General features: G+C 35.6%; 2 protein-coding genes and 1 long non-coding RNA gene across 4 annotated transcripts; 1 reads left to right on the top strand and 2 right to left on the bottom strand.

Annotated features, from left to right (window-relative positions):
• Nucleotides 1-716: 716 nt before the first annotated feature.
• On the bottom strand, nucleotides 717-8,251 carry LOC110936366. Of its 2 annotated transcripts, XR_002589933.2 has the most exons (3): nucleotides 8,088-8,251; nucleotides 6,348-6,516; nucleotides 717-2,283 (listed from the first exon to the last, which is right to left on the bottom strand). It is a non-coding gene; the product is annotated as an uncharacterized LOC110936366 (long non-coding RNA). The 2 variants fall into 2 exon arrangements; XR_002589931.2 differs by lacking the exons at nucleotides 6,348-6,516; nucleotides 8,088-8,251 and adding an exon at nucleotides 3,454-6,332.
• A 1,178-nt stretch (nucleotides 8,252-9,429) lies between these two features.
• LOC110933354 (putative uncharacterized protein DDB_G0279653) lies at nucleotides 9,430-11,595 on the top strand. Its single transcript, XM_022176583.1, has 2 exons — nucleotides 9,430-10,270; nucleotides 11,576-11,595. Exons 1-2 carry the CDS (start codon nucleotides 9,430-9,432, stop codon nucleotides 11,593-11,595), a joined length of 861 nt encoding a protein of 286 aa, XP_022032275.1.
• A 265-nt stretch (nucleotides 11,596-11,860) lies between these two features.
• Nucleotides 11,861-13,132, bottom strand: LOC110933355. The gene is made up of 2 exons (XM_022176584.1): nucleotides 12,517-13,132; nucleotides 11,861-11,874 (listed from the first exon to the last, which is right to left on the bottom strand). Exons 1-2 carry the CDS (start codon nucleotides 13,130-13,132, stop codon nucleotides 11,861-11,863), a joined length of 630 nt encoding a protein of 209 aa, XP_022032276.1.
• Between the last annotated feature and the right edge of the window lie 573 nt (nucleotides 13,133-13,705).

Raw genomic sequence — 13,705 nt, 5'->3', positions numbered from 1 at the left:
GGTGTCTTATTGTGTTGAAGATTATGTTTTTACATAACTTTTAGCTTCGAATGACCTACTTTTGATTAGAATTGTGTTTTGCATGTCTAACGAAGTTTAAGGAGCTATTCGAGGCATCAGAGCGAACGGGATCAACCGGGGACGCGAAATAAACAAAACGGGAAAAGTTAAGTTACACATCGCGTCACCGACGCCCCCTGGGCCGTCAGCGACGCTCCTGCGTCGATGGGAATTCACGTAGGCAGTGAAATAGAGCGTCGGCATTTTAAGAGTTTTCTGGACAGTCAGCAATGCCCCCTCCTGGTGGTCGACGGGTTTTTCCTTGGTTTTGAATTTTTGAACGAATTAAAACCCAATTTTTGGATCATTATAGAGGAGTTACACAATTATTGAGTTTGGAACACATCTTGGAGCCAAGAACCATCCTCAACCTCAATCATAATCAATCCCAATCATCACCATCTTCCACAATCATCATCCATCAATTCATCCTAACCTTAATCCCCAATCATCTCTATCATTTCACCAATCCATCCATCATCACCACCACCAACCACAAACCCTAATCATCCACCATTTTCACCTTCAAAGCTTCAAGATGTTCGTGATCAAGCTTAATTCATCTGGTGATCGGGTTCTATCATCCATGAGCGGCTCATCCTTTCGGGTTTCACCCCGGTGTAGACTTTTGTAAGGTTTATGTAACACCCTTAATATTATTTAACGATTTTCGTATAATTTAAGATAATAAACATGTGATTAAGAGCACATATACATTACAAAGTACGGGTTTATTAAAAATTTTATAATTTAAAGTTTAGAACAACATAATGTAGTTAGTTTGTCGTTTAAAAATTCGACGAAACAACGTGCGGAAGCTTCTTCTTCATGTGTTCGGTTCTTTCTCGTCGCTTGATCTTCGTCCGGGTACTTTCGATATTCACCTGTGATCAAAACCAACCTAAAAGTTAGTTTTGATAACTTAAATATAAGTTTAAACAAGTTCTACACATCAAACAATTAACGAAAATAATTTTTTTTCCAGCCTTTATGTCTCTCGCGTGTTGCGAGAGACTCAACTAGATGTGTCGCGTGCCGCGACGCCTGTCGCGTGTCGCGCCCGGACCTTGTTTCCCCTTCGCGTGTCGCGGGGGAGACCAGTTTCCAGCAGGTTTATATCTGAACCTGCATTTTCTGCCCAGCTCCAATTTTAACAAATTTCAAACTTTAAATTGGCATAACTTTCATTCTACAAGTCCGTTTTTCGCGATTCTTTTTCCTACGCGTTCGTAATTTAATTCTCCATCTTACGGAGTGAAAACCCGACATCTAAATTCACAAAATTTTAACTTTCAAGCTCTCGGCTTGAAATTCAATTATGACACTTTTTGACCCGTTCGTGATTTATCAAACAAACTTGTTTATTACCTTTTCAAAATATCATGCATATCACGTTATATCAATTTACTAATATGCAAGGTTCAAATTACGGGTTTCTTATGAATTCTTAACCCGTTTTACCTATCTACTCATTTTGACCCGTTAAGGGAAGTTAAACACTTTTAACTATAAATCTATATATAAGCGTACCTGGCTCGAGTCAACGTATAGACCCGTTTATACCTTGCTATTATTAATTCAATATTCTATGACGACGCAATTATCCAAATTGCTATTCGTTCCTGTAAACATATGACTTAACAACCAACATTAGTCGATATGGTCATATGATGTTATCACCATCATTTGACCCATTTGGTCTATACGACCAAACAATTATATTTATTACAAATCATGGTTTCTAATTACTCAATCACGCATCCGACCCATTACGGATTTTACCATAAAAATTTCCCTTTTTTTCTTACATATTTGACCCAGTTCGGCTTACGCCGTGGGTATCCTTTTAATCTCGATTAAATTAGTCATCACGTGACCAAATTACCATTTTACCCCTTTTTCCATTATTAGTTAAGCTATGAGGTAACTTTAAGAAAACTCATAAATTCTTAGTCGATTTATGACTAAATTACCATTTTACCTCTTTCACCATTAATCATGATTTTAAACGTTTTTATTCGTTCCGACCCATTTTGTTTCGTGTCGGAACCCATAATTCGAACATAATCTATTGTTGTATTTATCACCTATAGAATAAATACGTATGCTAATAAAAAAAATAGGTGTAAGCTTTACTTACCTTTCATCCAAGCAAGTCTTACTCGTGTCTTTATCCCGTTTGATCATCTCCTCCAAGCTTCACCTAGCTCGTCAAGAGTCAAACTATCATATTACCCATAAAATGGTTAGTTTAGTCATTTCATATTATGGCTACCATTTCCTATGGGGTTTCTTGCATATAATTTACTTAACTAAATCATAGGTCAGTTTTACTTTCTTAATAGTCAAACTACCCATATGTATTATATGCTTTAATCGTTCTTTTTTCTCATTTTCACAACTTCGTTGACAAGCTTAATTGTAGGTATTTTAAGTACTTGCAATAAGCAAAATAACATGCTTAATATTCATGAAACCATTGTTTTATAAACAAGGCAAAGTATGAACAAAATACAACTTTCCTTGGATTAAGTTTATCAATAAAATGTGCAACAATTTTACAATGTAGCTGTTGAATCGACTCTTTTGACCACTTTACGGTCTTATTTAGCCCTCCGTGATCAAAGATGAAATGAAGAGTACTAAAATATCTTTCCATCCCAAAAAGAATCAGCTCAATCCGAGCTTTCTAGAATTAATTATGATTTTTGCAAAATCAGCTCAGAAGTTAAAATGCTTCCAATCAGCTTGCTGTCAAAACAGTTCAGCCGACTTCGGACACTGTTTTGACCCGTTTAACATCAGAATTTAACAAACATATTCAAACATAAAACGTAGTATGTTTCAATAGCTTTATAAGCATATAAGGCTCAACTTCACAGGTCGTTCCAGTGATTTTATATGATTTTTTAAAAACTGCAGCCCAATAATTTTTAATCCCAATCAGCTTTGTTATATTTTCTTGTTCAAGCATTTCATCAAGCACCTAATGTGCAACACGAAACATCAAATTTCTCCAGCCCATTAATTGTTCTAAATCCTTAAATTCTAGCATAATTAACAAGTACTAACATCAAACTTCAAATCTAATCATGTATTCACTCAATCTTATAAATTGTTCAAGTATTTTGTTCCAACTATCAAATATGATGATTCTAAGCACATGCATATCATCATTTTTACTATTTAGTTAAAAACCCACTTAGCTCATATATGGGTAATCATCAAATTCCTAGTTTTCTATATCAAATCATCAAACTTTCAACTAGGGTGTGTTCCTAGGCATGGATTCAACCCTATATCACTCATACATATGACATTCATCACAGAATTTCGATTTATGAGTGTTCATGACAAATCATAATCATCACCAAATATCAAAATTAGACATACCTTGTGATCCCCATGACTTGGTGATCACGAATTTAATAAAAGCCCCAATTTTTAGCTTGATTTCCCCTTTGATTTGAGCATTTCTTTGTAATTTAGGGTTCAAGAGAAGAACCTTTCCTTGTCTGGTGAAAATGTCGACCAGAAACACACTTATGTGTGTGTGTGTTTTTTGTGTCTAAGTTATTTTAAATAACTCACTTTCGAATTTGCCACTTTTAGTCCCTCTATTTTTTTGTAAGTTAATTATGAAGTAGGTCACAACCTACTTAATTCCAACATTATCTCTTTTACTAACTAGGTTAAAAATTCCTAGTTAACTTAGTGGGTTCGGGGAAATTATAACCCGTTTTATTTTAAGTCCCGTTAACCATGGCTTCTTACAAACTTTGTTTTCTTTAAGCGTTTATTCTTCTTTTTAATTATTATTTAGGATTATTTATTTAAATCCTAACATTCACTGGGTTAAATTTTACCACTAACGGTATTTCACCCGTTCATTAATATTAACGTGGCTTGGCTATCAAACTCGTTTTCGGGGTGTTACAAGTCTACCCCCCTTAAAGAGGTTTCGTCCCCGAAACCTTATTTACGTATTTCTTTAAATTTAGACTAAACGAACTTAGTTTCGTTTTTAAGACATTCATTCGTTCTTTTCAATCTAACGTTTTCATTTATATTGACGCGTACGTCTTTCTTGTGTAAGGTCTCGCGGGCAGTTATTTTTTTAGCTTATATCCATTATCCTTTTTGACCGAGTTGTCACTTGACCACTTAGTCTCATTAGTCTGTTAACATGTTTATCTCGCGCTTGTCTTATGTTAACAAACGCTTTGTATTTGTCATGACATTTTCCTAACTTTGAATAGCTTTATCGGCTAGACTAATTAGTCGCCGTCACTTCATACCCCGTCATCCGGGTATACTATTTTGCCATTTCCGGCTTTATGTGTGTTTAAGATTTTCTAATTCCCCTCATACTACTTACATTTGTTAAAACGTTGCTTTTAACTAAAAACTAATTTTTTTTAGTTTATATTTCCTTTTTGTCTTACATCTTTCTCTTATTCCTAGGAATGCTACTTCCGATGATCTATTCCTTTCCGTTATTATTTAATGCGGGGAATTATAACCAATTCCCACGCTTAACCCATATGACCCGTAGGTTCTTTCACTTAGCCTCGTAGGCTATTTATTTAGATTTTCACCTTTTTACCGTTTTAAGGTGAGACCCCTACAATTCGTTTCTTTCTATTTGTGACCCGAAGGTCTTTTTGGTCCCGTTAAACTTTAACACTACTTATAATCCCGTAGGTTATGATGATCCCGTAGATCCTCTTTTATTTGTATCTTTATTCAACTGTATATATACATTTAGGGTGTAAAGGTACCCTTTTTACGTTTAGAATAATTTATTTTCGCTTTTGTATTTCATTTGACCTTGACCGTAGTCTAAGGCTACATTTATTTTCTTTCGAATTATTCTTCCGACTCTATGACTTCTTCCGTCATTTGCACGTCGGTTTGTCCTACTCTTATCGTTATTCAGTTTACGCCTCTATTTCCTTTCGAACCGTTACCCGTGTTCTTTATCTTAATGTTTTTAACACTCTAGTTTCACTGGTTTGCGTTTTCCTTTCTATACTCTTTTACGGCCTATCACATAGGTTCATTAATATTTCGCGCTTTCATTATTCAGCTTGCGCTTACTTTCATTTTCAAGCGTTATTCTTTATTAATCTCGTTTGACTTGTTTGAGTGAAACTTCGTCACTTATGAACGTCAAACTTCGTTCTTTGTTCGACCCGTTCACTTTAAAATAGTTGAACATAATTATCAAAAATTTCTATTTGCAAAATCTTATCGTCTTTTAGTCATGACCCATAATCCGAGTCTTTTGACTTTCTAATCCGCGTTCTCGTCTCTTAGTTTACGCATATTCTTAAAATCATACTCATCTATCGGGTATATTTACCGAAGTCATTTTCAAAGTAATCATTCTAATATGATTTTAGACTTCGTTTTAACTTATTTAGTCGTCTTAGCGAAATCCATCGCTTTTATTCAATCACGTCCTTTATTCTTTATTTAATTCGTTTGACTTGTCCGTGTGAATTTCATCACTTGTGACAGTCAAACTTTTATCCCTATACCTTAGCATTCCTATCAATCGGTTTGTATTTTCATTTACCTTGATCTTTGTCACTTCTCTCGGGCTCATTGTCCTAACGTAATACGCTTCCGTCCTCCGACTTGCGTTTACGTTTATTATCAAACATCTTATTTGTTTGATTCATTTGGGTACCTTTTTTTTTCGTCCTATTCACCCCATCCTTACTACATCGGACGTAAATGTGTCCATCATAAGAAGTTCATGACATCATGTGTTCACTACTTACTTGGCCAGAGTAAGCGATAAACACATGACACACATGACTTTTTTATAATTTTCACATTACACCCTTTGTAAGTAACGTCTCTGTTTATTTCCATATCTTTGGTTTCAGTTGGTAAAACTTTATTTAATTGTTATTTATCAATTATTAGTTTTACCCGTTTTATTCTTTGAACATATAAAATGTTTTCCTTTTTACCTAGCTATTATATCATCAAATTCGTTAATGTGATCGCTACTTTTTTTCTTCAATAGTATTATATTGAGAATTATTCACTTTGATATTTATTCCCGTCCAAGTTTTCACATAAACTATTTCTATTATTGTCTTGTTATTCAAAATCGTGAATAACACATGTTTCTATTTGTTTTCACTTAGAAACATCATCCTGAATAGATATCCTATTCAGGTTTCCCAAGTTTTATCCTACGTATGCAACCGTCATTCTCTACATGTTTGTTGCATATTACTATTTGTGCGATTTAATTTAAAAGCGTGCACCTGGTAATGCTTGCCGTAATGGGCTTTCCATGTCATTAACCTTGTTCGCGGTCATCACGCGATTTAGGTCCTTCATGAGCATACTCTACTTGTCGTACTTCGGACCGTTCCTCTGTCATGTCTGTCACTTGTTACACTCTCGCCATCTTCAGATACGAGTATCCTTCAACTAAATATTTACAAGAGTTAGTAATTCCGACATTAATAAACGCCCGTATTGTTATACAAGGCTTTTTACTATACGTGTCAATGCACGTGATTTCATTAACTATACCATCATTTTCATTGGGGGTAACGTATATTACACGATAACCCTATGTGTTATTCGCAACACTTTAATCATACTAAACCATTAACATACATGTACTTACCGGATTTGCGATCAAGCTTCGAACCGAACACACTTTACTCTTTAACCATGAGCTCTGATTACCAACTTGTAACACCCTTAATATTATTTAACGATTTTCGTATAATTTAAGATAATAAACATGTGATTAAGAGCACATATACATTACAAAGTACGGGTTTATTAAAAATTTTATAATTTAAAGTTTAGAACAACATAATGTAGTTAGTTTGTCGTTTAAAAATTCGACGAAACAACGTGCGGAAGCTTCTTCTTCATGTGTTCGGTTCTTTCTCGTCGCTTGATCTTCGTCCGGGTACTTTCGATATTCACCTGTGATCAAAACCAACCTAAAAGTTAGTTTTGATCTTCGTCGCTTAATCGTTCTTTTTTCTCATTTTCACAACTTCGTTGACAAGCTTAATTGTAGGTATTTTAAGTACTTGCAATAAGCAAAATAACATGTTTATAAACCATTGTTTTATAAACAAGGCAAAGTATGAACAAAATACAACTTTCCTTGGATTAAGTTTATCAATAAAATGTGCAACAATTTTATAATGTAGCTGTTGAATCGACTCTTTTGACCACCTTACGGTCTTATTTAGCCCGCCGTGATCAAAGATGAAATGAAGAGTACTAAATTATCTTTCCATCCCAAAAAGAATCAGCTCAATCCGAGCTTTCTAGAATTAATTATGATTTTTGCAAAATCAGCTCAGAAGTTAAAATGCTTCCAATCAGCTTGCTGTCAAAACAGTTCAGCCGACTTCGGACATTGTTTTGACCCGTTTAACATCAGAATTTAACAAACATATTCAAACATAAAACGTAGTATGTTTCAATAGCTTTCTAAGCATATAAGGCTCAACTTCATAGGTCGTTCCAGTGATTTTATATGATTTTTTAAAAACTGCAGCCCAATAATTTTTAATCCCAATCAGCTTTGTTATATTTTCTTGTTCAAGCATTTCATCAAGCACCTAATGTGCAACACGAAACATCAAATTTCTCCAGCCCATTTAAGTGTTCTAAATCCTTAAATTCTAGCATAATTAACAAGTACTAACATCAAACTTCAAATCTAATCATGTATTCACTCAATCTTATAAATTGTTCAAGTATTTTGTTCCAACTATCAAATATGATGATTCTAAGCACATGCATATCATCATTTTTACTATTTAGTTAAAAACCCACTTAGCTCATATATGGGTAATCATCAAATTCCTAGTTTTTTATACTAAATCATCAAACTTTCAACTAGGGTTTGTTCCTAGGCATGGATTCAACCCTGTATCACTCATACATATGACATTCATCACAGAATTTCGATCTATGAGTGTTCATGACAAATCATAATCATCACCAAATATCAAAATTAGACATACCTTGTGATCCCCATGACTTGGTGATCACGAATTTAAAAAAAGCCCCAATTTTTAGCTTGATTTCCCCTTTGATTTGAGCATTTCTTTGTAATTTAGGGTTCAAGAGAAGAACCTTTCCTTGTCTGGTGAAAATGTCGACCAGAAACACACTTTTGTGTGTGTGTTTTTTTTTGTGTCTAAGTTATTTTAAATAACTCACTTTCGAATTTGCCACTTTTAGTCCCTCTATTTTTTTGTTAGTTAATTATGAAGTAGGTCACAACCTACTTAATTCCAACATTATCTCTTTTACTAACTAGGTTAAAAATTCCTAGTTAACTTAGTGGGTTCGGGGAAATTATAACCTGTTTTATTTTAAGTCCCGTTAACCATGGCTTCTTACAAACTTTGTTTTCTCTAAGCGTTTATTCTTCTTTTTAATTATTATTTAGGATTATTTATTTAAATCCTAACATTCACTGGGTTAAATTTTACCACTAACGGTATTTCACCCGTTCATTAATATTAACGTGGCTTGGCTATCAAACTCGTTTTCGGGGTGTTACAGTTTAGGGTTTGTTTTACGTTTATTAGTTGATTTGTGACAAGTTGAGTTGTATTTGAATTGAACGATAATTGTCCTACATTTAAACTAGATTTGTGAATTGTCGAGTGATTATAATATTTGACTTTGCAAAATAAGTTTGTGTATTTATGCCTTATTTTTCAAAAGGATTTATTTGTCTGAGGTAACGAAGGGCGTTACGGTCCGTTGTATGCGTTAATAGAAATTGGTACCTAAGCCTCGTGATATCAAAATCGTTAATGACAAATTCAAATACATCAATCTAAAAATGTGTAGCAACCCTAAGCTTTACAATTGTTGAACCAGGTGTGAACATTGTTTTCTCATTAGTATATCTATCAAACAATCAAGTTTTCGTGTTTTCGAAAGTGTTCAATTTTTAGTAGTTAAGTAAAATTAGTAACAGACTTATCAGTTCAATCTGACATCTCTTCCAAACAAACAAACAAATTAACTATTCTCGTAGCAAGCTTCACAAATTGTGACAATATTAACAATCAATCATGTCCATACATAAACCACCAACTCTTCGTGGTTTGACCCCTTACTACCACTACCACATTGTTAAGGGTAATTTGGGTATTATAAATATTACCTTTGACCGGAGCGCGACAGTCCGACCAAATTTTGGCGCCGTTGCCGGGGAGTTCATGCGCTTTGTGTTTGACACTAATTGATTTTGTGATTATCTGTTTAAGGTGTTTGTTTCTTTTTGCTACTTTCTCTATTTATTGTTACGCGGGTGTTATTTGTGCAGGTTACAGGTAGTGCATGCATATGAGAAATTCTGGGAGGACCTCACCGTTAGTGTTCGAACCGGAAATCGAGTGGGTCGTACGAAGAACCCTAGCCAACCGGTTAGAGGCAACCCTTGTCTCTAATCCACTCAATACCAACTCACCACCTACACCATCTTTTGGGCTCATTCAAATGGATCCTCAAAACTCTAACCAGCCCAACAACAAAACCGAACACCAATTTCAATACCAAGATTACCCTCGCCCGAACCAAAATGTTCAAAATGATCGTCCGGCAAGTGGTAACAATTCAAGACCACCAACACCACAATTCCAAACTCGTACCCAAAACCAAAACAACAATCAACGTACACCCACGCCTCCATCTCAAAACCAAGATTGCCAAAGCCCATTACCACACAGTCTCAATAACCAAAATGTTAATCCCAACCGTGGGGTTAACCAAAATCGTGGCATTCCCAAGAACGAAGCTCAATTTCTCAATCTCGACGATTTGAGAAACAATATTCCTGATGAAGAATCGTATAGCGTTCCTGGTTATCAATCACCGGAACATGTGAGTGTTCATTCAGGATACTCGAACAATGGAGGGAATTATAACGAGAGGTTGGAAGACGAAGTATGGGGTGACGATAATGCGGGGAATTTATACAATGCTCGGGGATTTGAGTATAAAGATATTGGCTACCAAAATGCCAATTATGTGGGGAACAATGAGTATTACAAGTACGATTATGCCCGCAATGATGGTTATGGCAATAACCATCAACCACAAAACAACCAACGGAACCGGGATGATGGAAATTACAATAACAACAACAATGCCAACCGTAACCGGATTCCACAATTCGTGGGCGGAGGTAACTGTCACACCCTGATATTTCCACGTATTACCGGTGGGGAGTATCGTGACGTAGTTGATATCATCATAGTCAAACAACACAATTTAAAATGCACAGCGGAAGCAAAAGATAAATATATTACAATCCGATATAAAGTAATATCAAAGTATTACAACAGAAGGTAAAGGATCCACAGGCGGATCTTAAAACAGAAAGATAACATTGTTCAACAGACTTTAGGCATCCAGAACTTGCGAGATTCCTTATTGACGCCCTGAGCTCCCGGCCAATTACGTATAATACCTGTCACTTAATCTTTTTGGGAAAATACGTCAGTTTACACTGGTAAATACAACTTAACTGACTCATTTTGAAAATGTTTTAGAAAATTTATTTGAATGCACATGGCACAAAACTTTTATAACTTGGGACAATTATATAAAAATAATCTTGTATACAGATTTACATTGTTCGTTATACATTTAGGGCCCGATGTAGAAACTGAGTCAAGATTAACAGACACGCCACAAGTATAGGCCCACAAGAGAGTGAGATACCGTTTCCCTTATGCAACTGTTCAGGTGTACGCCTACACCCCGTGCATAAGACGTGGCCATTTTTATTTTATAATGATGCCAAGGATATCCGGGACATGGTCATTAACCCCTAAAGCCTTTATTACAAGACACTACTAAAACCAAAACATCAAACGCTAAAAAGGGTATCCACTAACAAATTAAACAAAAAGGTATTTTGACCCAAAACATAAGTATCAACTAGCGGAAGCGTTTGGCATCACATATGAAGGACACGTGCTCGCTCCAATTCGCCGAATCGTCTATATTGAGGATTTACCTACACATAACAACAAACTTTAGAAAGTTAGTCATAATATCTATTTTGCTTACAATACCACTTTATAGTTGCATTCGTTTATATACTTTCCTTACTCTTACGCATTCAATTACCCAATTAAGTGGGTAAAGCATATACCCTCATAAAGAGGTTCAAGCATACCATTACGACCCGGTAACATCGGGTTAATTGCCTTCAACATAAATCTTTCGTTCTATCCGTACAACGGATTGAACTTCATGCATTTGTATTTGCATTCATGACCACCCGTTCTATACGGATGGTATATATTCTTACTCGACATGGTTCAACTAGAACCGGTCGACTTGCTTAGCTTAATGTAACTTTCGTTGGCATAACCAAATCCGTAAGGGATTTGTTATCTACTTAATAATCATCATGATAATTGTAACAAGGATTGATTTGCATAATATAAACAAGATTTAAATAAGGTTTTGTATGCAACAGAACATACCTCGGTCTTGTGATCCTTCCGATTTCTTAGAGTTCGAACCTTCTTCCTTCAAGCCTATATCAACACATTCGTTTAGTACCCCAACTTTCATTCCATCATGTTCCAAATTTACACATAATTATTCTTTCAAGCATTTCATCGAACACCTAGTGTGCGTTACATTAATAAAGCATAATGTACAAGCATTTAAAGCATGACTTTGCTATTTCATCCTATATGTCATCACTAATCAATCTAGTTCTTACAATTCCTTTAGTCTACATCAATTTATCTAGCATTCAGGTATTACAAGCTGAATTACATATCAAAATTACATATAATCATAATCCATATGATCTTCCTATTCATAACACAATTTCACAAGGTGGGTTTATAGGGTTTTCTTTCAATTAACTAAAATCAAGCATGATTTCTACTCTAGGGAGTAACCTTAACATCTAAATAACACATATCATACCACGAATTCATGATTGGGTTGAAACCCTTTTTCTACAATTCACCAAATCCAGAAATTCGACTTACCACTTCACTGGGTATGCTTAGATGATCGAAATTCTATAACATGCAACTGATTAACATTGATTTTTCCTTGTCAATTGGTGAGTTTTGCAAGAACAAGGGTAAACCCTTGTTTTTCCCTGCTCCTGTTCGATCCCACACACGCACAGTGTGTGTTTGTAGTTTAGACATAATTAAACCTTACTAATTTGAAATTTTTCATATTACCCCCTTGAAGTTTGTTAATTATAACTCTAATCTTAAAACCCACATTTAACTACCATATTACCATAAATCCTTAATTATATTAAGTTTATTATTTATCCTCGTTTATTTTATCGTGTTTTTCATTTTTGGGGCGTTACAAGTCTACCCCCCTTAAAAGAGGTTTCGTCCCAGAAACCCGAACACATAACCCATTTAAACGTGTACATACCAAAAAGAAACGGATAGTGCTTCCTCATTTCATCTTCCGCTTCCCATGTAAAATCTGAACCCTTTCTGTGCTGCCATTGAACCAACACTTGTCTAACAGCTTTGTTGCGGAGATTCTTTACCTTGTAGTCTTTAATGGCTATTGGTCTTTCGACATAATTCAACCCCTCGTCCAACTCGATGTCATCGAGAGGTACTAATGTTGTATCATCTGCAAGACACTTTCTCAACTTTGACACGTGGAAGGTATTGTGAATTCCGTCTAGTGAGGACGGTAACTCTAATCGATATGCAACCCTTCCAACTCGAGCTAAGATCTTAAACGGTCCAATATATCGTGGGCCTAACTTACCCCGTTTACGGAAACAGATTATGCCCTTCCATGGCGACACTTCCAATAGAACATAATCTCCGACCTGAAATTCAATAGGACGCCTTCTTTTGTCTGCATAAGCTTTTTGTCGATCCTGGGCTGCTTTCAGTCGAGCTCTAATCAATTCAATCTTTTCATTTGTTACTGATATTAAATCACTTGGTGCAAGCTCCCTTTGCCCCACTTCACCCCAACATATTGGAGTTCTACATTTCCTCCCGTAAAGCAGTTCGTAAGGTGCCATTTGAATGCCACTATGGTAACTGTTATTATAAGAGAACTCCACTAGTGGTAGATGGTTATCCCAACTTCCCCCAAAGTCTAAGGTACACGCTCTCAACATATCAACAAGGGTTTGAATGGTTCTTTATGACTGACCGTCGGTCTGGGGGTGGTAAGCAGTGCTTATGTGTAACTTCGTGCCCACACTCTCATGAAACTTTTGCCAATAGCGAGAAGTGAATCTAGTATCCCGGTCCGAGACGATTGACACGGGCACCCCGTGTCGGGATATGATCTCATTCATATAAATTGCTGTCATCTTCTCGGAAGAGTAAGCTTCTTTGATGGGTAGAAAGTGAGCGCTCTTCGTAAGTTGATCTACGATTACCCATATTGTATCATGCCCCTTTTTTGTTCTAGGAAGCTTGGTTACCAAGTCCATCGTGTAACGCCCTGCCTTTTGTAACTTTCCGAATTTAGAAAGGTTGTTGTATATTTCTATTTTGTTTCGGAAACTTGTAATCTCGTGTTATCGTATTTCGTTTCGTATCATTGTAATCCGAAACTTCAATCGTAATAAAATTTATTTATTTCA

The sequence above is a fragment of the Helianthus annuus genome, chromosome 4 (assembly GCF_002127325.2).
Source record: "Helianthus annuus cultivar XRQ/B chromosome 4, HanXRQr2.0-SUNRISE, whole genome shotgun sequence".
Lineage (NCBI taxonomy): Eukaryota > Viridiplantae > Streptophyta > Magnoliopsida > Asterales > Asteraceae > Helianthus > Helianthus annuus.
This window is presented reverse-complemented; position numbering and strand designations above follow the sequence as displayed.